The 27,872-nt window shown below is 41.8% G+C and overlaps 2 protein-coding genes and 1 long non-coding RNA gene across 3 annotated transcripts; 1 reads left to right on the top strand and 2 right to left on the bottom strand.

Moving 5' to 3' along the window:
• Positions 1-1,917: 1,917 nt before the first annotated feature.
• On the bottom strand, positions 1,918-19,929 carry LOC124045731. The gene is made up of 3 exons (XR_006840893.1): positions 19,642-19,929; positions 2,317-2,729; positions 1,918-2,203 (listed from the first exon to the last, which is right to left on the bottom strand). It is a non-coding gene; the product is annotated as an uncharacterized LOC124045731 (long non-coding RNA).
• LOC124045730 (charged multivesicular body protein 4b-like) lies at positions 8,638-11,821 on the bottom strand. Its single transcript, XM_046365289.1, has 5 exons — positions 11,515-11,821; positions 10,400-10,577; positions 10,184-10,298; positions 9,940-10,066; positions 8,638-9,747 (listed from the first exon to the last, which is right to left on the bottom strand). The coding sequence occupies exons 1-5, from the start codon at positions 11,696-11,698 to the stop codon at positions 9,680-9,682; spliced, it is 672 nt and encodes a 223-aa protein (XP_046221245.1). The 5' UTR covers positions 11,699-11,821; the 3' UTR covers positions 8,638-9,679.
• On the top strand, positions 19,665-27,040 carry LOC124045729 (vesicle-associated membrane protein-associated protein B-like). The gene is made up of 6 exons (XM_046365288.1): positions 19,665-19,928; positions 24,476-24,628; positions 24,766-24,869; positions 25,155-25,235; positions 25,507-25,683; positions 25,953-27,040. The coding sequence occupies exons 1-6, from the start codon at positions 19,871-19,873 to the stop codon at positions 26,115-26,117; spliced, it is 738 nt and encodes a 245-aa protein (XP_046221244.1). The 5' UTR covers positions 19,665-19,870; the 3' UTR covers positions 26,118-27,040.
• Positions 27,041-27,872: the final 832 nt, after the last annotated feature.

The raw sequence follows: 27,872 nt of genomic DNA, 5'->3' as shown, positions 1-27,872 counted from the left end.
GCCTCCTGTGTCTGCATCTGGGTCTTAGCCTGAGCGGTGATATTTAAAGCAGTAACTGAGTTTAATGGCAGTGATAGGAGAAAACTGAGGATGGATCAATAACATTGTAGTTACTATTTACTCCATAATACTAACCTAATTGACAGAGTGAAAAGAAGGAAGCATGTACAGAATACAAATATCCAAAACATGCATCCTGTTTGCAATAAGGCACTAATATAAGGGCACAAGGCAAGACCCAAATGCAGACACAGGAGGCAGATAGTTGAGCTCTGATATTTATTATACCAAAAGGGGGTAGGCAAAAGTCAGGTTGGGGACAGGCGAGAGTTCATAAACCAGGTCAGAGTCCAAACAGTACCAGGGGATAGGCAGGCTCGAGGTCAGGACAGGCAGGGGTTCAGTGAACAGGTCAGAGTCCAAACAGTACCAGGGGATAGGCAGGCTCGAGGTCAGAACAGGCAGAGTGGTTAGGCAGACGGATTCGGCGTCAGGACAGGCAAGGGTCAAAACCAGGAGGGCTAGGAAAAAACAGAGACTGGGAAAAATAGGAGCTAGGAGAAATGCTGGTTGACTTGGCAAAACAAGACAAACTGGCACAGAGAGACATGAAACACAGGGATAAATACATCGGGGACTAATGGGAAAAACAGGAGACACCTGGAGGTGGGTGGAGTCACTTTATGTCCAGAATACAAAGCTGTCCCGCATAATGTTGAAGACACAGCAGCTGACATCACATTATGAACATCAGACTCTCTCTCAAACTAGTGCAATTAGAATTGCAGGAACCAACAGCCCGAAGCTGTGCCTTGAATCAATATAACCAAATGCCCTTTGCAATATTATTTTAAATAATCATAACTGAATTGAAGTAAGTACGCCTACCTCGTCATGTTCGTAGTGTCTGTCTGTACTTACCTACGCCCAGACTGGGAGCTGAATGAGAGGCCATCATTGTTTTTCCCCTCATCCTCAATAGCTAAAGCAAAAACACCACATGGTCATATTTTAACACAATTGTACTCATTGAAAGGAATGTACAAGACAGACACTAGTATTCAAGACACTGCCCTTCACTAAAGTGAATAATTACTACGAGGTCAAATGCCATCCTTCTCCGGTATCTCTCCTTCCTCCTGGAAATCAACCTTCTAGGACTCATTTTTCTTTGCTGGCAACTGAAGATTCCAGGTTGTCGTCTTCTACTGCCTTGCTCTGCTCTCCTTGAATTTTCAGCTCCTGTTTTTAACGGATTGAGAGAACCTGTCAGAAAAACGTGTTACAATGGTAAATTAGATGTGACAAGACTCAAGGAAAGATTCACCAAGAAACGTGGTGCCCCAAAGCCTTGGAAAGAAACACAAGGCTGTTCACTTTAATATAGAGTTGATATGGTTCTCATAGACATGGCTCCAATCCAGGTTTACATACAAGGTATATACTCTTATTTTTTCATGTAAATCAAGTCCTATAACATACCTTTATCCACTCCTCAATGTCATTATCAAACAGTTTATTGGGCTTCTTTTTCTTCTGGTTGTAAAAGTTCAAGCCATGAAGATCGTCATATTTGCTCTAAGGATTTGAACAAAATTACAATATTGTCAATTCAAGATGGTCTGCTGTATCACCTATCAGAACACTACTGATATTGGTCTTATTGTGTTACTCCCTCCTTTTCAATCATGACAGATCAGTGGTCTAAAAGAGCAGGAAGTCCCTAATGGAACATTTCCTGTTTACTCTGTTCCTTGGCCTTTTCAACTCCTGCATCCTCTCTCCTCCATCCACTCTGGCGTTCCTTTGAAAAAGGTCAAAGGTAATCTAGGAGAATCTACAAGGAGAGAGAAAGTGACCGAAAATGCACTTGTATGAAATGAGACTCCTTCTCCAATCACACGTCATTAGGCAAATTACGTTTATAGGGTGGAATCCCAAAATAAATATATCAAGTGATAAAAACTAAATGTAGCTAGTTGTGCAAGACATTTTACAGGTAAAAGGATAAACAATGTATCGTTTTTAAATATTTACATGCTTTTTCTATTTCGAGAAAACTATTGCTGTTTCAAAGGGGGTGTTGCAGATTTCAAAACTTACCGGTTTCGGGTTCACGGAGGAGAGTGGAAAGAGGACAGAGGACAGACTTTTGCCCAAATGAGAAAAGGCTCTTGTTTTCACGTTTCCTCTCCTCACATCCCTGTTACATTTTGAGTAGGAAGTGTGTAAAGGATGGAAGGAGAGGACAAAATAATTTGAGAAAAGACCATTGAGATTCAGCCATAGTTCTTTGTCAGGTGTGAGCCGTCCTACCTTTCTTCCTTCCTTCGAGATTGTCCAGATTGAACTTTCTTGCCTCATTCAAAACAACTGGGAACTGGGAACTCGAAAAACTCAGACCTCTGACTTCAGTGCGTTCAAATCAACTATGAACTCGGAATAAAACAAACGATTTGAACGTTCATCCAACTTGGAAATCCAACTTGAGAACTCTGGCCTCTTTCTAGAACTCCGACTGTCCGACCTGAAGATCACTGATGTCATGATTTGACCTCGCATTTTCAGAGTTCCCATTTGTTTTGAACGCGACATCTGTCCTCCCCACCATCAGGTTCCACCTCTTTGGCCTCCACCTGCGGTGTGTCCTCTCCCACTCTGTCCCTACTGTCTTCTTCCAGCATGAAAGGCTTCTTATTCTTCTTGGTCATGTTGGGGTCGAATATCATCTGATGGGAAAATTAAATCAAGATGATTAGCTTATACCCAGTGTGATTTAAGACAAATAGCTATGTTCATTGATAAACATATTTCCAGTCCTCTAAGACTAGTTACTGCTGGTACAATGTTTACATAGAGAAAACATTGACATACACACTGCTAAAATATGTTTCACAATTCTACATAATGCTTAGCTGACATTTGGTCACTGTATTGAAAACATGATTCATATTTTCATTAGCTAGCCCACTAGCCAAACTCTCGATGCTGGGCAGCAGGTAGCCTAGTGATTTAAGAGTGTTGGGCCAGTAACCGAAAGGTAGCTGATTCAAATCCTCGAGCCGGTTAGGTGAAAATCTGTCTTTGTGCTCTTTAGCAAGGCACTTAACCTGAATTGCTCCTGAAAGTCGCTCTGGATAAGACCTAAATGACTAAAATATAAATGGTAGGGAAAGCCTTGTCGGCTGAGGCCGAAAGTCCTTCCACAATAAAGATCACCACCGGGGTGTATTTATTAAGTATTGCAACGAAAATCATTTACCGTTTAAGAACCAAACAGAGAAAACAGAATGAAACGGTGAGGGACCTAAATTAATTTGTCCAATAGGAACTCTGTTTTTCGTTGCAAAACGTTTCCGTTTTGAGTGAAAGTTTTCCAACAGAATCGGCACAATGAATACACCCCTGGGCTGTATTCATTAGTCCAAATAGTTCAGGTTTGCAACTTAAACAAGAGTTTCTATTGGACATATTCAGGTAAGTCCCTGTTTAGTTTGCTTCCGTTTAAAAAAAAAGTCTGCTCACTAAGAAGAAATGTCTTCTATCAGATTAGGGGCAGATTAACAATGCTCAACTGTGGACTAATGTAATGACGTAAAGATTAGCAACATTGCTAAAATCCCGAATTTGTGCGAAAGCATTGAGTTGATAAAAATCTGTCTGTTTAACTAGAGAGATCTGTGTTTTTTTGCGTGGGCTCTGTTTCAATCTACCGCATCCGCCAAAAATTGGTCTTCTCACGAACACGTCTGTAGCTTCCGAACGGGTTGGCCTACAAACTAATGACTCACTAGCAGGGGTTAAGGTAGTTCATTTCTTACTGGTACGGGATACCCAAGTGCGTGCATGCATTTTTTTTATACTACAAAAATTACACGGTAGCCTACTCTGCTGACACAGACAAACGATGTCTGACACAAATACAAGATTTTCATTTTTATTTAACCTTTATTTAACTAGGCAAGTCAGTTAAGAACAAATCATTTTCACAATGATGGCCTACTTGTAAAGCCCCCCTGCCAAACCCTCCGCTAACCCAGACGACGGTTGGGCAAATTGTGCACAGCCCTATGAGACTCCCGATCACGGCCAGTTGTGATACAGGCCTGGATCGAATCCAGTGCTTTAAACCGCTGCCCCACCTGGCCACAGTGTCGTCCATCTAACCTGGAGGAGGAGATTATCGTCCAAGAACAAACAGAAGTGGCACTGACCCAATGACAAAAACAGTGAATATGCACACTCAGCGGGGATAAGGCCCATGTTCTCCGCTGGAGCCAATAAGATAGGCTGCTGTTTGCTCAATGAAGTTAAGAATTTTGATAACTAAGAGACAGATTGAGTCTTTTCATTGTCATATCATTACAGCAATAGTCATTTGCTTTCCAAACAGTATTTGTGCGATTGTATTCTTAAGTATTGCGATATGCCTGGCTGGGTCTCTCTGCTTATCACTGACAGTCTGAACTCAACAGTCAGCAATTTGGTATTTGCAGTGCTCGGTCCCCAAAGTGTGGGCCCTTTTGACTGCAGACTGTGCGATTTAAAACAATCAGCAGCTTTAAAAAAAATACGTTTTAAATTGTTTATAGCTAATGATCCTCAGTGGCCAAATCCTGCATTCTGGTGTAGCAGCCTATTTTGAATGATTTTATTTATTTCTGTATAGACAAGAGTAAGCTAATTAGGTTATAGGCGTATTAATTTGTCATTTTAATTACATTTACTTTGGGGAAAGCTTAGCTTCCCCTAGCCTTATGGACACGCTGTCTATGACTTTTAATGTGGCATAAACACAACCAGCCATGATGTTTTCATCTGATTTTCAAACAATCACTTAACAAAGGAGCTCCAGTAGGCTACCCTCGCACATTCTTCCACTGACAAAATCATTTCAGGCCCAATAGTGCACTGTGCACCTGCAATTTGATGAAAGGAAAGAGACTTTTACAAAACACCTACATGAATTGCAATGACATTCTGGGATTGTCATTAAGATTACACGTGTATCCCGAAATTATTCATCCATTATGGAAGCCAAAAGGTTCAAACACGTCTTAACACTTTTAATTATAATTTATAACTTGCTTTTTTGCTTATTTTTTTACATGTTTTTTTACCTGTCCAATTTGGTTTACAGATGATTGAATGATTGTCATGATAATTTTCACTTGCTTTTTTCAAATGTCATTTTTTGTTCCGGGTAAAATGATTTTAGAATCCACGGTTGTCCACACGTGCCTTAGTCTCGGCCACTCATCTCCGCCTTGTCCGGGAGTGTCTCGGCTACTCGTCTCCACCTTGAAAAAATGTTGTGTTCTCCTGAAACCTCAGCGCAGCTTGGAGCTTTTTTTTGGGGGGGGGGGGGGGGGGGGGTATTTGGTATTTTATTAGGATCCCCATTACTCTTCCTGGGGTCCACACAAAACATGAAACATGATATAATACAGAACATTAATATACAAGAACAGCTCAAGGACAGAACTACATACATGAAAAAAGGCACATGTAGCCTACATATCAATGCATACACACAACCTATCTAGGTCAAATAGGGAAGAGGCATTGTGCCGTGAAGTGTTGCTTTATCTGTTTTTTAAAACAAGGTTCACTGTTTATTTGAACAATATGAGATGGAACGGAGTTCCATGCAATAATGGCTCTATATAATACTGTACACTTTCTTGAATTTGTTCTGGATTTGGGACTTTGAAAATACCCCTGGTCGCATGTCTGGTGGGGTAGGTGTGTGTGTCAGAGCTGTGTGTAAGTTGACTATGCAAACAATTTGGAATTTTCAACACATTAATGTTTCTTATAAAAATAAATGATGCAGTCAGTCTTCCCTCAACTCTTAGCCAAGGGAGACTGGAATGCAGAGGTTTATATCCGCCCTCTGATTACAATGAAGAGCAACACGTGCTGCTCTGTTCTGGGCCAGCTGCAGCTTAACTAGGTCTTTCCTTGCAGCACTGGACTGCACGAATGGACAATCATCAACATTAGGCAAAACTAGAGCATGCAGAAATTACTTTTTGGAGTGTGGTGTCAAAAAATCCGACCATCTCTTTATTATGGACAGAGCTCTCCCCATCTTTACAACCATTGAATCTATATGTTTTGACCATGACAGTTTACAATCTAAGGTAACGCCAATTAATTTAGTCCTCTCAACTAGTTCAACAGCCACACCATTCATTACCAGATTCAGCTGAAGTCTAGAACTTAGGGAATGATTTGTACCAAATACAATGCTCTTAGTTTTAGAGATGTTCAGGAACAATTTATTATTGGCCACCCATTCCAAAACAGACTACAACTCTTTGTTAAGGGTTTCAGTGACTTCATTATCTGTGGTTGCTGTTGCGTATATGGTTGAATCCTCAGCATACTGTACATGGACACACATGCTTTGTTTAATGCCAGTGGCAGGTAACTGGTAAAAATAGAAAACAGCAGAGGGCCTAGAGAGCTGCCCTGCGGTACACCACACATTACATGGTTGACATTAGAGAAGTTTCCATTAAAGAAAACAACCCTCTGAGTTCTATTAGATAGATAGCTCTGAATCCACGATATGGCAGAGGTTGAAAAGCCATAACACATACGTTTTCTCAACAAGATATGGTCAATGATATCAAAGGCTGCACTGAAATCTAACAGTACAGTTCCCACAATCTTCTTATTATCAATTTCTTTCAACCAATCAGTAATTTGTGTCAGTGCAGTACATGTTGAGTGCTCTTCTCTATAAGCATGCTGAAAGTCTGGTGTTAATTTGTTTGCAGAGAAATAGCATAGTATTTGGTCAAACACAATTTTTTTCCCAACAGTTTGCTAAGAGCTGGCATCAAGCTTATTGATCTGCTGTTGGAACCAGCAAAGGCTGCTTTACCACTCTTGGGTAGCAGAATTACTTTGGCTTCCCTCCAGGCCTGAGGACAGACTTTCCTCTAGGCTCAGATTAAAGATATGACAGAAAGGAGTGGCTATAGAGTCAGCTACCATCCCCAGTAGCTTTCTATTTAAGCTGTCAATGCCAGGTTTGTCAATATTGATTGCTAAGAATTTTTCACCCTCTCCCACATTAACTTTACAAAATTCTAACTTGCAATACTTTTCTTTCATTATTAGTTTTTTTAATGCATAAAAACAATGACTCACTGTTCGATGTTGGCATTTCCTGACTAAATTTTCCCACTTTGCCAATGAAGTAATCATAAAAATAATTGGCAACATCAAATGGTTTTATGATGAATTAGCCATCTGATTCGATGAAAGATGGAGCTGAAAACCAACCGGTTACCAGTCAATTTGCACATTTTTCATGCGGCTGACATGCAGTAATGTTAAATAAAGGTGTAATGCCCTATAGTTTTTTTAGGCATGTGGTATTAATTGTGATAGGCTCATGTTTTACCGGTACAGCCCCTCCCCACAAGTGTCACAGGACTCATCTATAGGTAACCTGTATGCATGTAGATTTGCGTCCCCAAAAATTGGGTTAAATGTGTAAAACAAAAGTACAAATAATTCCTGAGCTGTCTTACATCTCCTATATAAAAATTAGTGGAACATTAAAGTTATCCTTTTTAGATACGTAGAATGTATGCACACATGACTGTAAGTCGCTTTGGATAAAAGCGTCTGCTAAATGGCATATATTATTATTATTATTAGATAAAACTACACTAAATATATTATCACCAAATCATTGATTAAAACACTGATTTGCAATGAAGTTTTACAGTAGTCCTAACAGCACTCTGCACCATGGTGTCGCCGGAGGACAGCTAGTTTCCGTCCTCCTCTGGGTACATTGACTTCAATTCAAAACCTAGGAGGCTCGTGGTTCTCACCCACTTCCATATACTTTCAAAGTGATTTTGACAACTTCCGGAGGACATCCTCCAACCTATCAGAGCTCTTGCAGCATGAACTGAAATGGTATCCACCCAATCAAAGTATGTATCTACTACTGAAAGCATAAGCTACAGCTAGCTAGCACTGCATACAATGTGGTGAGTAGCTAACTCAAAGAGCAAAGAAACAAAAATTATTAAAAAGTGAAGGCGAAGCAAGAGAGCTATATTTCACATTTTTTTCACTTCACTTACTTGTGAACTGTGTTTGCATGTGATCAGGGGTGGATTCATTCTGCAGATTCTGTTAAAACTCTCGTTTGCAACTTTTAGACTAATGATCACACAATAGATCAGCTAGATGCTGGCAATATTGTGGAAGGCGGTATTGAATGTGTCATTATCTTTCACCTTGATTACTAAAATGTATCTTGACCTGTGCAACTACGTTGTAAACTTTCATTCATAGGCTAGGCTGTAGCTACTCCAAAATGTATCATGTAGTAGCCTAAACCTATCAATGTTTCAATGAGCTGGGTGAATGGAATATGAATGACAGTCATCCAATATGCTGTAGTATAAATAACACCATCTTAAATGACACCAACGGCCAATGATTGCAAATCAGACACATTAACCAACATTTAACAAACACCTGAAAAATATTTCAAACTAACAAAATAAAGATTTCCTACTTTATTGAGTTTTGAATTCACATATTATCTTATTGTTTTGTACACTGATGCCTAACCAAGAAAAACAACCTGCACCACAAAATAATCAACAACTTTAATTATTTTCCAAATAATATTCTCATCTGGACAATTAAACCATTGAAATGCAAACATGCTTATCCTTGTGAATATTCTTTTCCTATGTAAAAAAAAAATACATTTTGTAAAAAATATAAAATAAAAGTAATCTTCAAACCCCAAATGTTGATACTGTATCTACTAGTCTAATCATGACAAACCATGAAGTCTATTTTTTCCCCCCTGCAGTTGAGATGGTTATTTTTCCCCAAACCTATATAATTCAAAATGAACCCTTTCAGAAATGACACAGAGAACATAACTGGTTGGGGTTCATAATACAATGCACAGCTTCAGAGAAATTATGTTTTCCCTCATTGCATGCTTAGCACAACATGAAGAAAACCTTCTGTAACAGAAAAAATATAAATTATTTAGATATTTACATCAAATAGCAAGGGCCACATGGTGAAGATGCTTAGTAGATGGGAATCACCAAAATGTTGATAGGGGGAAAAAATATGTAAAACCAAATTCAGAAAAACAATCCAGAAAATAGACCCTTCTAAACATTACCATGAGAGCATGCTCATATTTCCATCTTATTTTGGGAGAAACTACAAACAAATAGTAAAGGTGAATAAATATATCCAGCCCACACCCACCACACGGTAAATATGTTTAAGTTGGAAAGAGAGACATTGCAACGCCCATGTATTAAAAACAAATGTTTGCCTTTCAGTGAAGTTCATAGCATCAAAGACAATAGAACAGTTCAGTGATAGTACAATCACTGCCAAACAATTATGCTCAAACTTTTTGGTAGAAATTTCCAAAGACATTATGTGATTCAAACATCCTGTTTATAGCTTCTATACAGCTTCTGAACTTCCTCTTTTAATGGAAGGCCATGGTAACCTTTCTCTGGTTTTGGGCTGGAAACAGAACCTACAGCATTGGCCTTTCTAGTGTTAGTTTTAGAAGATGGTTGGCTCTCGGACACAAAACAACCATATTCAATTAGTCCTTTCTTCCCCTCTACAACAGGTGGTGTCAGTAATGCAACTAGTTAGCCTCCATCGCCCAGCGCTGTAAGTCCTCCATGTCATGTTCATCTTCATCCTCCTTCTTGGCTAAAAATAAAAAATAAATAGGCATGCAAAAATTGTGAATTACTTGTGTAAAAGTTGCAAATATAGATGTTTTATAGAAATTAAGAACAAGAGATCAAGTAGTTATTTCATGTACTGTTGGGATAGTAACCATGGAATAAAATGTTCCATTGGAGAAATCACATGTTTTATTGCATATTACAAAGCACTCACCAGGTCTTGAGGGTAATGAAGTAGAAGGCACATTGGGTAGAGGGACATTTTCTGTCCCGCCAATCTCCAGCAAGTTTTTGTCCAATTCCTCTTGTTCCAGCTCATCCAACTCTGCTAGGAGTTCATCCTATGATGCAAGACAATCAGAACATCCAGGCTCTGTGATATCTGGTCAACTATTAAACTAACAGCACCGATGAAAGCCAAATCAAGAACAATGTTCAGACATGTTCATGTCACATACCTCATCAAACTCCTCTCCAAAGCCTACAGGTTTCGAGATGGCATCCGAGATCTCTTGCGCTAGCTCCTGCTGCTCAGTGATGTCTTGCATCAAGTCATCTACTTTGTCTATGTCCCTAAAACACAACAATAGATGGAACATAGAGATTTGAATTAATACAAGAGCTGTATGAGTGCCTGACCAAAGCTAATAAACAAGTAGTGTGCCACCGCTTACATGTTTTCATGGGCAGCCTTCATTGCCTTGGCAGCAAAGCCCATGTTCTTGAGCACTTCAGTGTTGGTGTTAGCATTTTCCAGCGCCTCTCTCTGGAACTCGATGGTGGACAATGTGCCATCAATCTGGGTAAGCTGCTTCTCATACCGCTTCTTCCTTTTCAAGGCCTGCAGGGCCGCTTTGCATAGTGAAAATGAAAAAGAGGTTAGTGGGTTTGATTCCTGGGACTACCGGTACATAAAATGTATGCACACAATGATTAAGTCATTTGGATAAAAGCATTGCCTAAATGTAATTTAATGTTTGTGATGGAAACATAGCATTTGTTGTAAAGAACATGGGAAATAAACACTAGCAAGAATTGAGTCACTGTGTAGGTAAAATAGGTTTAGAGCATTAAAACACTACATGAGAACACCATGATCATGAGCAAAGTCGACTTTCATGGGGGGCTTGGTTAGTATGTGAAGACAGTGGAAGTGAGTCATGGTCACAGTGTTTCTGAATGCCCAGGACTTTATTGTGAGTAAATGCGTAACCACTCACTATTACATCAAAAGCCTGTTATGAACACCACTGTCAGTGAAGAATGCTAGAAGTCACTTGGAGCCTCTATCAGCTATTAGGTAACTAATCATCACTACAGGCCCTATAACAGGGTGTGTTGGAATCCCAATGATTTAAATGTCGGGAAATTAAAACTGCTAACTTCATACTGACTGAATGGATGCCCCCTTCCCTTCTTTTGACAAGCAGGCATTGAGTGCAAATTCATGACTCACAAAATCCCCGTCACACGATGCCATTTGACAAATGTTGATTCACTAGCTGTAGGTGTAGCCAGACCTAGACTTTTGATACCAGTCACACAAAACCTTCCTTTAAAAAAAACGGGTATAATGCATATTAGCTGTTCTAACACAGTTGGTGCAACGAGGTAGGGCGAGATTGGCAACCTGACTATACAGTGACAGGTGTGGTTTTTCGGAAAGTTGGCTAGCTGGCAGCTAGCTAACAAATCAGACGAACTTTAACGTTAGTTAGCTAGCTTATTTAGCTAGCCAAGTTAGACAACAATCGTGAAAATTCATATGTGATGTTAGTTGGCGACTCACCCCGTTTGTTTTTAGTTCCGTTTTTCTTCGCAGTAATGAGTTCCTGGTCAATCTTTTTCTCTAGAAATTCCTGTTTCTTCGTTAACATTTCCTCGGTCTCTCGGAGCTTCTGAATCGCCTCTTGTGCACTTGGCCCTTTACCCCCTTTGCCCCCACCGCCGAACAGCTTCCCAAACACGGACATTCTGCGATTCTAAACTATATAGCAATAAAGGTCCTTTTAAAATGTTAAACGCCAAAAGGCGATCGCGTCACTCTTCTCGCTCTGGCCTGATTGTTGATATTTCTTACTTCCTGGTTTAGGCCGTATGACGTAATATTATTGTGGGTGGTGTTCCATGATGCTCTACTTAAAAAAAAAAATTATATCACATTTATTTAACCAGGTAGGCAAGTTGAGAACAAGTTCTCATTTACAATTGCGACCTGGCCAAGATAAAGCAATGCAGTTCGACACATACAACACCACAGAGTTACACATGGAGTAAAACAAACACTCAAACACTCATAATACAGTAGAAAAATAAGTCTATATACAATATGAGCAAATGAGATGAGATAAGGGGGGTAAAGGCAAAAAAAAAAAGAAAAGGCCATGGTGGCGAAGTAAATACAATATAGCAAGTAAAACACGAGAATTGTATATTTGCCATGGAAGAATGTGCAAGGTAGAGATATAAATAATGGGGTGCAAAGGAGGGCTAAATTATAGATGGGCTATGTACAGGGGCAATAATCTGTGAGCTGCTCTGGCAGCTGGTGCTTAAAGCTAGTGAGGGAGATAAGTGTTTCCAGTTTCAGAGATTTTTGTAGTTCGTTCCAGTCATTGGCAGCAGAGAACTGGAAGGAGAGGCGGCCAAAGGAAGAATTGGTTTTGGGGGTGACCAGAGAGATATATATACCTGCTGGAGCGCGTGCTACAGGTGGGTGCTGCTATGGTGACCAGTGAGCTGAGATAAGGGGGACTTTACCTAGCAGGGTTTTGTAGATGACCTGGAGCCAGTGGGTTTGGTGATGAGTATGAAGCGAGGGCCAGCCAACGAGAGCGTACAGGTTGCAGTGGTGGGTAGTATATGGGGCTTTGGTGACAAAACGGATGACACTGTGATAGACTGCATCCAATTAATTGAGTAGGGTATTGGAGGCTATTTTGAAAATGACATCGCCGAAGCCGAGGATCGGTAGGATAGTCAGTTTTACATCAGTGAAGGAAGCTTTGTTGCGAAATAGGAAGCCAATTCTAGATTTAACTTTGGATTGGAGATGTTTGATGTGAGTGTGGAAGGAGAGTTTACAGTCGAACCAGACACCTAGGTATTTGTAGTTGTCCACATATTCTAAATCAGAACCGTCCAGAGTAGTGATGTTGGACGGGCGGGCAGGTGCAGGTAGCGATCGGTTGAAGAGCATCCATTTAGTTTTACTTGTATTTAAGAGCAATTGGAGGCCACGGAAGGAGAGTTGTATGGCATTGAAGCTTGCCTGGAGGGTTGTTAACACAGTGTCCAAAGAAGGGCCAGAAGTATACAGAATGGTGTCGTCTGCGTAGAGGTGGATCAGAGACTCACCAGCAGCAAGAGCGACACAATTGATGTATACAGAGAAGAGAGTCGGTCCAAGAATTGAACCCTGTGGCACCCCCATAGAGACTGCCAGAGGCCCGGACAACAGGCCCTCCGATTTGACACACTGAACTCTATCAGAGAAGTAGTTGGTGAACCAGGCGAAGCAATCATTTGAGAAACCAAGGCTATCGAGTCTGCCGATGAGGATGTGGTGATTGACAGTCGAAAGCCTTGGCCAGGTCCATGAATTCGGCTGCACAGTATTGTTTCTTATCGATGGCGGTTAAGATATCGTTTAGGACCTTGAGCGTGGCTGAGGTGCACCTATGACCAGCTCTGAAACCAGATTGCATAACGGAGAAGGTATGGTGGGATTCAAAATGGTCGTTAATCTGTTTGTTTACTTGGCTTTCGAAGACCTTAGAAAGGCAGGGTAGGATAGATATAGGGCTGTAAGCAGTTTGGGTCAAGAGTGTCCCCCACTTTGAAGAGGGGGATGACCACAGCTGCTTTCCAATCTTTGTGAATCTCAGACGACACGAAAGAGAGGTTGAACAGGCTAGTAATAGGGGTTGCAACAATTTCGGCAAACATTTTAGAAAGAAAGAAGTCCAGATTTTGCAGCTCTTTCTGAACATGAACTGACTGGATTTGGGAGAAGGAGAAATAGGGAAGGCTTGGGCGAGTTGTTGTGGGGGGTGCAGTGCTGTTGACCAGGGTAGGGGTAGTTAGGTGGAAAGCATGGCCAGCCGTAGAAAAATTATTATTGAAAATCTCAATTATAGTGGATTTATCGGTGGTGACAGTGTTTGCTATCCCCAGTGCAGTGGGCAGCTAGGAGGAGGTGCTCTTATTCTCCATGGACTTTACAGTGTCCCAGAACTTTTTTGAGTTTGTGTTGCAGGAAGCAAATTTCTGCTTAGCCTTGGCTTTTCTAACTGCAATTGTATATTGGTTTCTAGCTTCCCTGAAAAGTTGCATATCACAGGGGCTGTTCGAAGCTAATGCAGAACGCCATAGGATGTTTTTGTGTTGGGCAGTCAGGTCTGGAGAGAACCAAGGGCTATATCTGTTTCTGGTTCCAAATTTCTTGAATGGAGCATGCTTATTTAAGATGGTGAGGAAGGCATTTTAAAAAAAATAACCAGGCATCCTCTACTGACGGGATGAGATCAATATTCTTCCAGGATACCCTGGCCAGGTCGATTAGAAAGGCCTGCTCGCTGAAGTGTTTCAGGGAGCGTTTGACAGTGATGAGTGGAGGTCGTTTGACCGCTGACCCATTACTGATGCAGGCAATGAGGCAGTGATCGCTGAGATCTTGGTTGAAAACAGCAGAGGTGTATTTAGAGGGCAAGTTGGTTAGGATGATATCTATGAGGGTGCCCGTGTTTACGGCTTTGCGGTGGTACCTAGTAAGTTCATTGATATTTTGTGTGAGATTGAGGGTATCAAGCTTAGATTGTAGGATGGCTGGGGTGTTAAGCATGTCCCAGTTTCGGTCGTCTAGCAGCACGAGCTCTGAAGGTAGATGGCGGGCAATCAGTTCACATATGATGTCCAGAGCACAGCTGGGGGCAGAGGGTGGTCAATAGCAGGGCGGCAACGGTGAGAGACTTGTTTTTAGAGAGGTGGATTTTTAAAAGTAGAAGTTCAAATTGTTTGGGTACAGACCTGGATAGTAGGACAGAACTCTGCAGGCTATCTTTGCAGTAGATTGCAACACTGTCCCCTTTGGTCATTCTATCTTGTCTGAAAATGTTGTAGTTAGGGATGACACCTACACTACCCGATGTTACAGGAAGGCCATAAAGATCATCAAGGACAACAACCACCCGAGCCACTACCTGTTCACCCCGCTATCATCCAGAAGGTGAGGTCAGTACAGGTGCATCAAAGCTGGGACCGAGAGACTGAAAAACAGCTTCTATCTCAAGGCCATCAGACTGTTAAACAGCCACCACTAACATTGAGTGGCTGCTGCCAACACACTGACACTGACTCAACTCCAGCCACTGTAATAATGGGAATTGATGGGAAATTATGTAAAATATATCACTAGCCACTTTAAACAATGCTACCTAATATAATGTTACATACCCTACATTATTCATCTCATATGCATACGTATATACTGTAATCAATATCATCTACTGCATCCTTATGTAATACATGTATACCTAGCCACTTTAACTATGCCACTTTGTTTACATACTCATCTCATATGTATATACTGTACTCGATACCATCTACTGTATCTTGCCTATGCTGCTCTGTACCATCACTCATTCATATATCTTTATGTACATATTCTTTATCCCCTTACACTGTGTATAAGACAGTAGTTTTGGAATTGTTAGTTAGATTACTTGTTGGTTATTACTGCATTGTCGGAACTAGAAGCACAAGCATTTCGCTACACTCGCATCTGCTAACCATGTGCTAACCATGTGTATGTGACAAATAAAATTGGATTTGATTTGATTTGAGATTTCAGAATTTTTGGTGGTCTTCCTAAGCCAGGATTCAGGCACGGCTAGAACATCCGGGTTGGCAAAGTGTGCTAAAGCAGTGAATAAAACAAACTTAGGGAGGAGGCTTCTAATGTTAACATGGATGATACCAAGGCTATTACGGTTACAGAAGTCATCAAAATAGAGCGCCTGGGGAATAGGAGTGGAGCTAGGTACTGCAGGGCCTGGATTCACCTCTACATCACCAGTGGAACAGAGGAGGAGTAGGTTAAGGGTACGGCTAAAAGCAATGAGAATTGGTCTACTTGAACGTCCGGAACAGAGAGTAAAAGGAGGTTTCTGGGGGCGATAAAATAGCTTCAAGGTATAATGTACAGACAAAGGTATGGTAGGATGTGAATACAGTGGAGGTAAACCTAGGTATTGAGTGATGATGAGAGAGATATTGTCTCTAGAAACATAATTGAAATCAGGTGATGTCATTGCATGTGTGGGTGGTGGAACTTAAAGGTTGGATAAGGTATAATGAGCAGGGCTAGAGGCTCTACAGTGAAATAAGCCAATAAACACTAACCAGAACAGCAATGGACAAGGCATATTGACATTAAGGAGAAGCATGCTTAGTCGAGTGATCATACGGGGTCCAGTGAGTAGTGAGATTGGTTGGGGTCACGGCGATTCAGACAGCTAGCTGGGCCTTGGTAGCAAGCTAGCATAGGATGGAGGTCTGTTTTTAGCCACCTCGTGCATTTCCATCGGTAGATTAGTGGGGTTCCGTGTGGTGGAGGGGATCAATCCAATTGGCAAAATAGATATAGTTAAAGTGACCCAAGAAAAATTGTCCGATAGACCTATTCAGATAGCAGCCGATAAAACAGCTAACGATTAGCGGGCCGCAGATGGGCATTCAGGTAACGTCGCGACGGAGGGGCCAGTTGGATAACTCCCTCGGGCAGATAACGTCGGCAGTCCAGTCGTGAAGTTCCGGTGGGGCTCAGCATCGAGGAGTGGCTGATGGAACTCTTCAGCTGGCTAACTCCGGAATAATTTATGTTTGCTCCGGGATCGACATAAGCCAATAGTCACACGGATAGCAGCTAAATAGCTGTGCGATCCAGGTCTAAATGTCCAGAGCTTGCGGTTGAGATCTGGGGATATGGAAAGAAAAATAGGTCCGGTATGTTCTGGTCTGAGTCGCGTTGTACAAAACTGGTGATATCTTTTTGAGCTAAAGGATAGCTGATGTCCACAAACCGTGGTTAGCTGAATACTAACGTTAGTCAGTAAACTGGCTAGCTTCTGGTTAGCTTCTGGCTAGCTTCTATTGTGGATTTCAGATTTGAGGTACATAATACTTTTTTTAAGTTGGTGAGGCGGGTTGCAGGAGAGAGTTTTTAAGTTGAGTTTTTGAAAAAGAAAATATAAAAGATATGTGAAGAAAGCTGTAAATATGTATAGACACAGGACACAACAAGACGAGGACAAAGGACGTCTGACTGCTATGCCATCTTGGTGCCATCTTACTGCCACCCTCAGGATGCACGAGGCAGCAAAACACCAAAGCATGGTCTGCAGACCTTTTTACTGACATTCAAAAACAGGGAAAATACTCCATAAATAATAAGCACCCACTTAAAAATAAAAAAAATACATACATATCATTGTAGTATCTGTCACGCCTTGGTCTTAGTATTTTGTGTTTTCTTTAATTATTTGTTCAGGCCAGGGTGTGACATGGGGTTATTGTATTGTCGTATTGGGTTTTTTGTAGGCATTGGGATTGTGGTTGATTAGGGGTGTGTCTAGTATAGGCTTGTCTGCCTGAGGCGGTTCTCAATCAGAGTCAGGTGATTCTTGTTGTCTCTGATGGGGAACCGTATTTAGGTAGCCTGGGTTTCACTGTGTATTTCGTGGGTGATTGTTCCTGTCTCTGTGTAGTTTCACCAGATAGGCTGTAATTAGGTTTCACATTCTGTTTTGTTGTTTTTGTATTTGTATCAGTTATTTCATGTACCGCGATTCATTCATTAAAGACATGAGTAACCACCACTCTGCATTTTGGTCCGACTCTCTTTCAACAAACGAAGAACGCTGTTACAGTATTTAGATATTACAATATATCATATTATAATATTAAGACACAGTGACCGTACATACATATCCCAACCAGAAGCTATGGATTACAGGCAATATCCGCATCGAGCTAAAGGCTAGAGCTGCCGCTTTCAAAGAGCGGGACACTAACCCGGACGCTAAGAAATCCCGCAACGCCCTCAGATGAACCATCAAACAGGCAAAGTGTCAATACAGGATTAAGGTTTAACCCTACTACACCGGCTCTGACACTTGTCAGATGTGGCAGGGCTTGATTATGATTACGGACTTCAATAGGAAACCCAGATGCGAGCTGCCCAGTGACGCGAGCCTACCAGACGAGCTAAATAACTTCTATGCTCACTTCGAGGCACGCAACACTGAAGCATGCATGAGAGCACCAGCTATTCCGGACGACTGTGTGATAATGCTCCCGGTAGCCGATGTGAGCAAGACCTTTAAACAGGTCAACATTCACAAAGCCGTGGGCCAGACGGATTACCAGGACGTGTACTCAAAGCATGTGCGGACCAACTGGCAAGTGTCTTCACTGACATTTTCAACCTCTCCCTGACTGAGTTTATAATACCTACATGTTTCAAGTAGACCACCATAGTCCCTGTGCCCAAGGAAGCGAAGGTAACCTGCCTAAATTATTACCGTCGGTAGCCATGAAGTGCTTTGAAAGGCTGGTCATGGCTCACATCAACAGCATCATCCCTGATACCCTAGACCCACTCCAATTTGCATACTTCCCCAACAGATCCACGGATGACGCAATCTCAATTGCACTCCACACTGCCCTTTCCCACCTGGACAAAAGGAACACCTATGTGAGAATGCTGTTCATTGACTACAGCTCAGCGTTCAACAACATAGTGCCCAGAAAGCTCATCACTAAGCTAAGGACCCTGGGACTAAACACCTCCCTCTGCAGCTTGATCCTGGACATCCTGACGGGCCGCCCCCAGGTGCTAAGGGAAGGCAACAACATGTCTGCAAAGCCGATCCTCAACACTGGGGCCCCTCAGGGGTGCGTGCTTAGTCCCCTCCTGTACTAACTGTTCACCCACGACTGCGTAGCCAAACACGACTCCAACACCATCATTAAGTTTGCTGACGACACAACAGTGGTAGGCCTGATTACTGACAACGATGAGACAGCTTATAGGGGGGAGGTCAGAGACCTGGCAGTGTGGTGCAAGGACAATAACCTCTCCCTCGATGTGAGCAAGACAAAGGAGCTGATCGTGGACTACAGGAAAAGGCAGGCCGAACAGGCCCCCATTAACATTGACAGGGCTGTAGTGGAGCGGGTCGAGAGTTTCAAATTTTTCAGACTCCAGGGAGCGGTACCGAGGCAATGTTTCGGGGTACAGGTAAGTGTTCTCTCTGCTTCTCTGCTACCGCCACGGCAAGCTGTACCAGAGTGCGAAGTCTAGGACCAAAAGGCTCCGTAACAGCTTCTACCCCAAAGCCATAAGACTGCTGAACAATTAATCAAATGGCCACCCAGACTATTTACCCCCCATTTGTTTTTACACTGCTGCTACTTGCTGTTTATTATCTATGCATAGTGACTTTACCACTACCTACATGTACAAATTACCTCGACTAACCTGTACCCCCGCACATTGCCTCGGTACAGCCTCGTTATTGTTATGTTATTGTGTTGCTTTTTATAATTTTTTACTTTAGTTTATTTGTTAAATATTTTCTAAACTCTTTCTTGAACTGCATTGTTGGTTAAAGGGCTTGTATAAGTAAGCATTTCACATGTGACAAATAAAGTTTGATTTGATTCCTTAGCATCGTTAAATGCCTTTCTGGGCATCACATAGTTTGTCAATTAATAAGGATATCTGCTTGAAACAGCCTCTAAATGAAAATGACTTTACATTCTCAAATAGCTGCCAGATCAGAGGTTTTTTTTCGGGTTGCCAGAAAAAAATACAACAACTTTACAAAGATCTCTTTGCTGACATTCCACAGACCTGTCCCCTCCCACGACGTCACACGGATCCGATCCTTTCCTTCCTGCTTGCTTGCTAGCTTAGCTTCAGCTGTTGGCACTTGGCTGTCCCAGTGGTGCATTTGTGATCCTTCAGCTATCCCTTAACGAAATCGGGTCGTATTTAGGAGATTTTACAATAGTTATAGTAACAAAAGCTGCGACATATAGACCAGGTACTTATATTAGAAAGGCTTTCGAACCTCTGGGACATGGCCAGACAAGAGCAAGTCCTCCAGCTTGAGCCACCACACGAACTGAAATTTAGAGGTAAGAGGGCAGGGCCGGGCAGTTTGGTCTGCAAGTATTTGACCATTGTTCCAAGCTAGCTAACGTCAACGCATTATCAGTAGTGTTGTTGATAACTAAACAATGGTTCTGCACACGGTGTATCATATTTGGTTTCTAGAGCGGTGACAAGCAAAGGGACATTGCATAGCAACGTCTTCTACCTACCGATGCTAACCGGCTAATGGCTAGCTGTCATTTTCTTCAGTGGCTAGCTAGCTATCTTAGCCTGCAATGAAAAGCCAGGCCCTGGTAATTTCCTCAATCAATGTTAGTTGCATGTTATTCAGTTACTATCATAATCACGATCTCCCTTACTTACGAGTCAGTTTTTGCCACCATAAATTAAGATATTTCTGCTATAGCTACTAACGTTACTAGCTAGCTAAATGAAGTATAAGTAATTCATTGATAGTACTTTCTGAGGTCAGAGCGATACTAATGAAAATCCCATTTCACAATTACCTTTATGGATACATATACGTTTCTCAATCCATTCGTGGGGCACATATTTGATTTAGCCCTGACCACACATGAACAAGCCCTTGATTAGTTGAATCAGCCCTTGATTGGTGTTATTCTTGGCCTGAAACTGTGCACCTCCTAGGGGAGCCCCAGGAATTGATTGAGAAATACTGCAGTAGAAAAGTGACTGTTGACAATTGTCAGGTGCAGGATCAGTGAGTTTTAGCAGAATTGTAAGGTTCTGAGTAGGACCATCTTACTGCTTGTAATTGAGTTATTGAACAGGCTATAATTGATGAATAGATTTGAGAATTATATTAGGGCTGTCCCCAACTAAAATTAAAATTGGTTGACTGAGTCATCAGGTTCTTTCGACCAATCGATTGGTTGACATTTTTACACGTGTATTTTTTCCATATATAGACACATCTTATGTGTTTTAATCAAATCAACTATATGCACTGAGCTTGTCTGATGCTTTAAGCGCTATGTTTGATTAAATATTAAGATACACAAATAATTAGAGGGAGTCAAACCAGGGAGTCCGACTGCAATTGATTTGATTGTGCCGGGCCGGGCTCAGACTTGCTGCACTGTATAATTTTTGTTTTTACAGCGAGTGACTGTGTGACTAGCACCGGTTGTCTCTCCCTCCTCCTTGCTGCAGCAAAGACTACAGAACATCAACAGTATTTATCACACTGTCCGTGTTGTTGAAGCTGCAATATGATTACAGACATTTCTCACTGAAAAGTTTTGTTACCGAAATCCCTCATTTGTTTAGGAAAAACATTCCCTATTCCCTCAACCCTTGGCCTTGCTCTCTTTACGTGACATGTATGCATCGCATAAATGTGACCAATCTCACCTATAGCATATCTAATTACATCAATAAATTGGTTATAACAAACTCTGAACACCGTAACACGTGACAGCAAAATGGATGCTGAGGACATGACAAATAAACTAAACTGGGGAAAGTTCACTGGTTGCACAGGAGGTAAAGGGGAATTCAGATGTGTGGAATACATTTGACTAGTTGTGGAAAATACTGGAGATCAAGAAAAATAAGGTAAGGAGCCAGTTCTGCGTTCACATTATGTACCAAACAGGTGCTTTTATATTACTATATACATTTTCTGACCATTTGTAACAATATAAACAACACTAAATAAATGTAAAGGGTACCAGAGAATCTGTAATCATTTTATAAAAAATACAAAAATTAAGCCTTTATTACAGCAAAGACTCAAAACAGTTGCATGCATTCATGAATGCAATTGCCAAACGGTTTATTTATTGTTATGCTAATTATTCAAGGTTGATTTTATTTTAAACCTAAAATGCTTGATTGCATATGAATGACTCGTATGCTGTGTGATGACATGAATGATTTAATTGATTGATATAGTAGCCAATATAAGTATTGAAATATAGGCCTAAGCAAGTTAAGGTGTTAAGACTAAACAGGATGCGCTCTAAGGCCTACAGTTCGGTGGTTGTTATACAAGGCAACTAAGCCTACTAATGATAATGACATTACTTATTATAATGATGATGATAATAACAATACGGAGATCAATAAAAAGTTTTGTTATTCTAAATATACATTTTCTGACAATTTGGAAGTGTAAACAACACTAAATACATTTACAAGTTATACCAGAGAGGATGTTCTAACGAAAACAAGTGTACAACTTTAGTACAGCAAAACGAAGATTAAAAACAGCCGAATTTGTGAAATTGTTTATCTGACGTGTTGCGTGAGGCTTGGTGCTCACGGAATCAGTTGGCTATTAAACAAACACACAAACATGCAACACAAGCAGGATCTGAACACAAGCGAGATCAATCTTATTTCTGTAGATACTTTTGGTCATGTAGTGTATGTGGACACCTGCTCGTTGAACATCTCATTCCAAAATCATGGGCATTAATATGTCCTCCCTTTGCTGCTATAACAGTCTCCACTCTTCTGGGAAGGCTTTCCACTAGATGTTGGAACATTGCTGCGAGGACTTGCTTCCATTCAGCCACGAGAGTTAGTGAGGTTGGGCACTGATGTTGGGCGATTAGGCCTGACTCGCAGTAGGCGTTTAATAGGGTTGAGGTCAGGGCTCTGTGCAGGCCAGTCAAGTTCTTCCACACTGATCTCGACAAACCATTTCTATATGGACCTCACTTTGTGCACGGGGGCATTGTCATACTGAAACATGAAAGGGCCTTCCCCAAACTGTTGCCACAAAGTTGGAAGCACAGAATCTTCTAGAATATCATTGTATGCTGTAGCGTTAAGATTTCCCTTCACTAGAACTAAGTCGCCTAGCCAAAACCATTAAAAACAACCCCAGACCATTATTCCTCCTTCACCAAACTTTACAGTTGGCACCATGCATTGGGGCAGGTAGCGTTCTCCTGGCATTCACCAAACCCAAATTTGTCTGTCGGACTACCAGAAGTGAAGTGTGATTCATCACTCTAGAGAATGTGTTTCCACTGCTCCAGAGTCCAATGGCTTTACACCAGTCCAGCCAACACTTGGCATTGAGCATGGTGATCTTAGGCTGGTGTGCGGCTGCTCGGCCATGCAAACCCATTTCATGAAGCTCCCGATGAACAGTTATTGTGCTGACGTTGCTTCCAGAGGCAGTTTGGAACTTGGTAGTGAGTGTTGTACCTCTACGCAGACAACACCATTCTGTATACTTCTGGCCCTTCTTTGGACGCTGTGCTAACAAACCTCTAGACAAGCTTCAATGCCATACAACTCTCCTTCCGTGGCCTCCAACTGCTCTTAAATGCAAGTAAAACTAAATGCATGCTCGCTGGTCAGCGATCGGTTGGTCACCCCCAAAGCCAACTCCCCCGTTGACCGCCTTTCCTTCCAGTTCTATGCTGCCAATGACTGGAACGAATTGCAAAAATCATTGAAGCTGGAGACTCATATCTCCCTCACTAACTTTAAGCATCAGCTGTCAGAGCAGCTTACAGCAGCTTAAGTAAGGCCATTCTGTCAATGTTTGTCTACGTCGCCATTGCATGGCCGTGTGCTCAATCTTATACACCTGTCAGCAATGTGTGGCTGAAATAGCCAAATCCACTAATTTGAAGAGGTGTCCAGATACTTCCCCCAGTGAAGGGAAATCTTAACGCTACAGCATACAATGACATTCTAGAGGCCCTTTCCTGTTTTTGCATGACAATGCCCCCGTGCACAAAGCAAGGTCCATACAGAAATGGTTTGTCAAGATCAGTGTGGAAGAACTTGACTGGCCTACACAGACCCATGACCTTAACCCCATCAAACACCTTTGGGATGAATTGAAACACCGACTGCGGTCCAGGCCTAATCGCCCAACATCAGTTTTTTTTTTTTTTGGGGGGGGGGGGATTTTACCCCTTTTTCTCCCCAATTTCGTGGTATCCAATTGTTGTACTAGCTACTATCTTGTCTCATCGCTACAACTCCCGTACGGGCTCGGGAGAGTCATGCGTCCTCCGATACACAACCCAACCAGCCGTACTGCTTCTTAACACAGCGCGCATCCAACCCGGAAGCCAGCCACACCAATGTGTCGGAGGGTACACCGTGCACCTGGCAACCTTGGTTAGCGCGCACTGCGCCCGGCCTGCCACAGGAGTCGCTGGTGAGACAAGGACATCCCTACCGACCAAGCCCTCCCTAACCCGGACGACACTAGGTCAATTGTGCGTCGCCCCACGGACCTCCCGGTCGCGGCCGGTTACGACAGAGCCTGGGCGCGAACCCAGGGACTCTGATGGCACAGCTGGCGCTGCAGTACAGCGCCCTTAACCACTGCGCCACCCGGGAGGCTCAACATCAGTTTTGACATCACCAATGCTCTTGTGGCTGAATGGAAGCAAGTCCTCGCAGTAATGTCCCAACATCTCGTGGAAAGCGTTCCCTGAAGAGTGGAGACTGTTATAGCAGCAAAGGGTGGACTAACTCCATATTAATGCCCATGATTTTGATGTTCAATGAGCAGGTGTTCACATACACTACATGACCAAAAGTATCTGTCTATTCTCTCCATCTTTTCCAGGTCCATTTACAGATGTCGTCACGGCCACCCTGAAGCTAGGCAACCCAACAGACAGAAATGTGTGTTTTAAAGTGAAGACGACAGCGCCTCGTCGATACTGTGTCCGTCCAAACAGTGGCATCATTGACGCAGGCACTTCCATCAATGTATCTGGTTGGTATCTTTTAGTTTGATTTATAGATGATCGTAGCAGAATAATCTCAGGAACGAATAGTATGTTGAGCTGGTCAACGGAAGGTAACTTGTTGCTAAGAGTTTGCTTGATGCCATTTGTCTGCTTTGTTTTGCAGTTATGCTACAGCCTTTCGACTATGATCCCAATGAAAAGAGCAAACACAAATTCATGGTGCAGTCCATGCTTGCTCCATATGACATGACTGATATGGAAGGGGTGGTAAGTGTCCAAATGGAATGTGATAAATCTGAATGTCACTAATTATGATCTGATGATCACAGTAAGTTTATTCAATCTGCATTTCTAGTTCTGTCTTACTGTCTCAAGCATCTACTTGTTTATGCGTTGCAAGTGGGACAAATGTGCTGTCAGGATATGCTTCTCTTTTGAGTGTCATGGAGTTCCTATATGGGTGTGGTAATCTTGTCTTATTATTCAGTTTTCTTTCGGCCCTCTTCTTCTTTTTCTCTCTTTCTCTCTTTCTATCCTCCTTCTGGCCGACAGTGGAAAGAGGCAAAGCCAGAGGAGCTGATGGACTCCAAGTTGAGATGTGCATTTGAGCTGCCACTAGAGAATGACAAAACTGTAAGTATCTCCTACATCTTATCATATTACTACATACAATTGCATGTTTTTTGTTGTTGTTGACATTCCTTCCCTCATATATTTCACCGTACAGTGTAAGATTAATTCAGAGCACCTTCATTCCATTCACAAATAGATTCTGAATGATTCGATCATCTCCACTCCATTGCATCTCTGAAACAGCCGTTGCCATGTTTTGTTTTTTATTTTGTGCTTATCATCCCCATTCTGTTATTCATCTGCATGTTTCTGTCTCCACTCCTTTCCACAGCATGACAGTGAAAGCAACAAAAATGTGTCCTCTACCCCCATAAAGTCAGAGCTCTCCTCACTCCCTAAGTCTGCCAGCTCCTCCCTGGATGACGGCGAGGTGAAGAAGATCATGGAGGAGTGCAAGAGGCTGCAGATGGAGGTCCAGAGGCTACGGGAAGAGAACAAACAGATCAGGGTGAGACTCAAATGTCCCTAGAACCCACAACAATCAGATTTGTTCGGCACAATGCATTTTATTTTCTCCATCTGTAACAATGCAGACTTACTTAATAGGCCTTGTTTAATATATAACAGCTGTTTTTGAGCAATAACAGTGAAAAGCAGTTACTGATCTCAAATCAGTCAATTACCCATCTCAAATATGAGGCCTATTAAGTAAGTCTGCATTGTTTCAGATGGAGCAAATAACTGACATTTGGCCTGTGACTCCTTCCTTCTAACCAGGAGGAGGATGGTCTGCGGAAGAGGAAGGTTACGTCCATGGCGTCCTCTCCCCACTCATCTTCCTCACAGGCCATGATAAGGGAGGAGGGCCTGAGTACCCGCGTGCTGGCGCTCTGCGTGCTGTTCTTCGTCATCGGTGTCATCATCGGGAAATTGGCCCTGTAGATGTAGCCAGCGGCAGCATGCTCGGAGAACCGAAAAAAAACCCAACAACGATGGGATGTGTACTTGTTTTTTTGCATAATGCAATATCACATGGGTTTATTTGAGTTGTGAAATTATTTACCATAAAAAAGCAAAGGTAATCTAGTGAAATAATGAAAAGAACCGGTCACGAGTCGTCTTGCCTTTTAATCACTGTATTTTCCATCCCTACTTGCACAGATACAATACAAATCATTGTGTGGGGATTGGGGAAATTGCAATGTTGTGTTCTATAAGCATCAATGATAGCAATGTGTTCCAGCAAGGTCAAGGCTTTTCCTACAGCAGAACTAATGTGACTGAGTTCTATGACATTGTGTGAATGTTTTAATCACTGCTTTTTTAAGGCAAGGAGACCGTGCATTGTGTGTGAGTCGAGAGGCTGCCGGTGAATTTTAGCATGAAGGGGGGTAATTATGTAAATCCTGTCATCCAACTGATTCCTGTATGAAACATAAAATGGATTTTTTTGGGGGGGGGTAACTGAAAAATAAAATGTTAACCATCATTTTGTCCAAGACAGACCCCTGTCCAATGCAGTAGGTTGCTTTTTATTTTTATAATCAATTAGAAATGTGTTTTTAATCTATCACAGAATATGTACTGTCTCATAGTGCTGCAGTGAGTTAGGTCTACAAATTTTAGTGTGTAATGTAGTGAGAGTCTCTGAGGTGAAGGCACAGAATTGGTGACTTGTAATTTGGTCAAAGCCCCAGCCTGTGAAGGATGTCTTCAGGATCAGTATGTGGGTGGTGCCTTTTGCATCTCTGATATTTTAAGTAGAAATGTTGCACCAATATTGAATTTGAAGTCTGTTATATTAAATTAAGTGCCCTTTAACATAGACCACATTAATTCAATAAATCTGTTGTTTTTTGCATGAATTAAGGATTGCTAAATTGCCCAAATTCTGAATTTTGACATCCCTCCGTCAACGCTGATACTTCTAGGAAGATTTTACTGCACTTAGGCCTAGATTCAATTCGATCAAGCATTAACAAGTAATAGCCGACACACGCATATCTGATGTTGTGGCGGTAACTGCGGTGTAACTGTTGGAGCTGCTCTTCTGATCGTTCAGAAGCCACAACTGCCAAATTCTCTAAAATGACGTTGGAGGTGGCTTATGGTAAAGAAATTAAGAAATTCTATGGCAACAGCTCTGGTGGACATTCCTGCAGTCAGCATGCCAATTACACCCTTGTGTTAGAAGTTCAGAACGAGAAAGTGTAGACTATAGGGTGAAGAAGTGGGATACTTTTTCATATCTGTGTTCTGTAACCTTTTTCAACATCTAGCCAACATATCTCAACACGTGATACATTCCTGAAATCCTCAAGATGTTCCCTAATCACCCAAAAAAAAAAAAAAATTAATTAATATTCACAGGAGGCATGACATTTGTGTACACTGAGTCAAAACCATATATTCAGTTTGCATTTGGTAGACTGAGACAGCAGGTTAAATAAGCTGGGACACCATTATTATAGTCCTAATTGTACCCCAATGACAATTCAAGTACATTTTGTGTGATTAGGAAACATCTGAGGAATTCAGAAATCCATCATCTGTTGGGCTAATATGTTGAACAGATGTCTGAAGCAGTTACAGAAGATGTAAATGCAAAAGTGTCCCACTTTTTCTGAAATTACGCAAATAACAGTACAATACATATTTTGCTTTTACAGGATATAGTACTACACGAACCAGAACCTT

This window comes from Oncorhynchus gorbuscha, linkage group LG10, assembly GCF_021184085.1.
Source record: "Oncorhynchus gorbuscha isolate QuinsamMale2020 ecotype Even-year linkage group LG10, OgorEven_v1.0, whole genome shotgun sequence".
Lineage (NCBI taxonomy): Eukaryota > Metazoa > Chordata > Actinopteri > Salmoniformes > Salmonidae > Oncorhynchus > Oncorhynchus gorbuscha.
Note: the sequence above shows the minus strand (reverse complement) of the source record. Positions and strands in the feature narration are given on the sequence as shown.

What these genes read in the sequence shown, in the direction of transcription:
- LOC124045730 (XM_046365289.1), bottom strand. Translation starts at nt 11,698, where the DNA reads ATGTCCGTGTTTGGGAAGCTGTTCGGCGGTGGGGGCAAAGGGGGTAAA. An exon ending in TTGGAGAGGAGTTTGATGAG is followed by an intron (nt 10,067 to 10,183) that starts GTATGTGACATG and finishes CTTGCATCATAG; the next exon opens with GATGAACTCCTAGCAGAGTT. An exon ending in TTCATTACCCTCAAGACCTG is followed by an intron (nt 9,748 to 9,939) that starts GTGAGTGCTTTG and finishes TTTTATTTTTAG; the next exon opens with CCAAGAAGGAGGATGAAGAT.
- LOC124045729 (XM_046365288.1), top strand. Translation starts at nt 19,871, where the DNA reads ATGGCCAGACAAGAGCAAGTCCTCCAGCTTGAGCCACCACACGAACTG. An exon ending in ACACGAACTGAAATTTAGAG is followed by an intron (nt 19,929 to 24,475) that starts GTAAGAGGGCAG and finishes CATCTTTTCCAG; the next exon opens with GTCCATTTACAGATGTCGTC. An exon ending in CACTTCCATCAATGTATCTG is followed by an intron (nt 24,629 to 24,765) that starts GTTGGTATCTTT and finishes TTTGTTTTGCAG; the next exon opens with TTATGCTACAGCCTTTCGAC.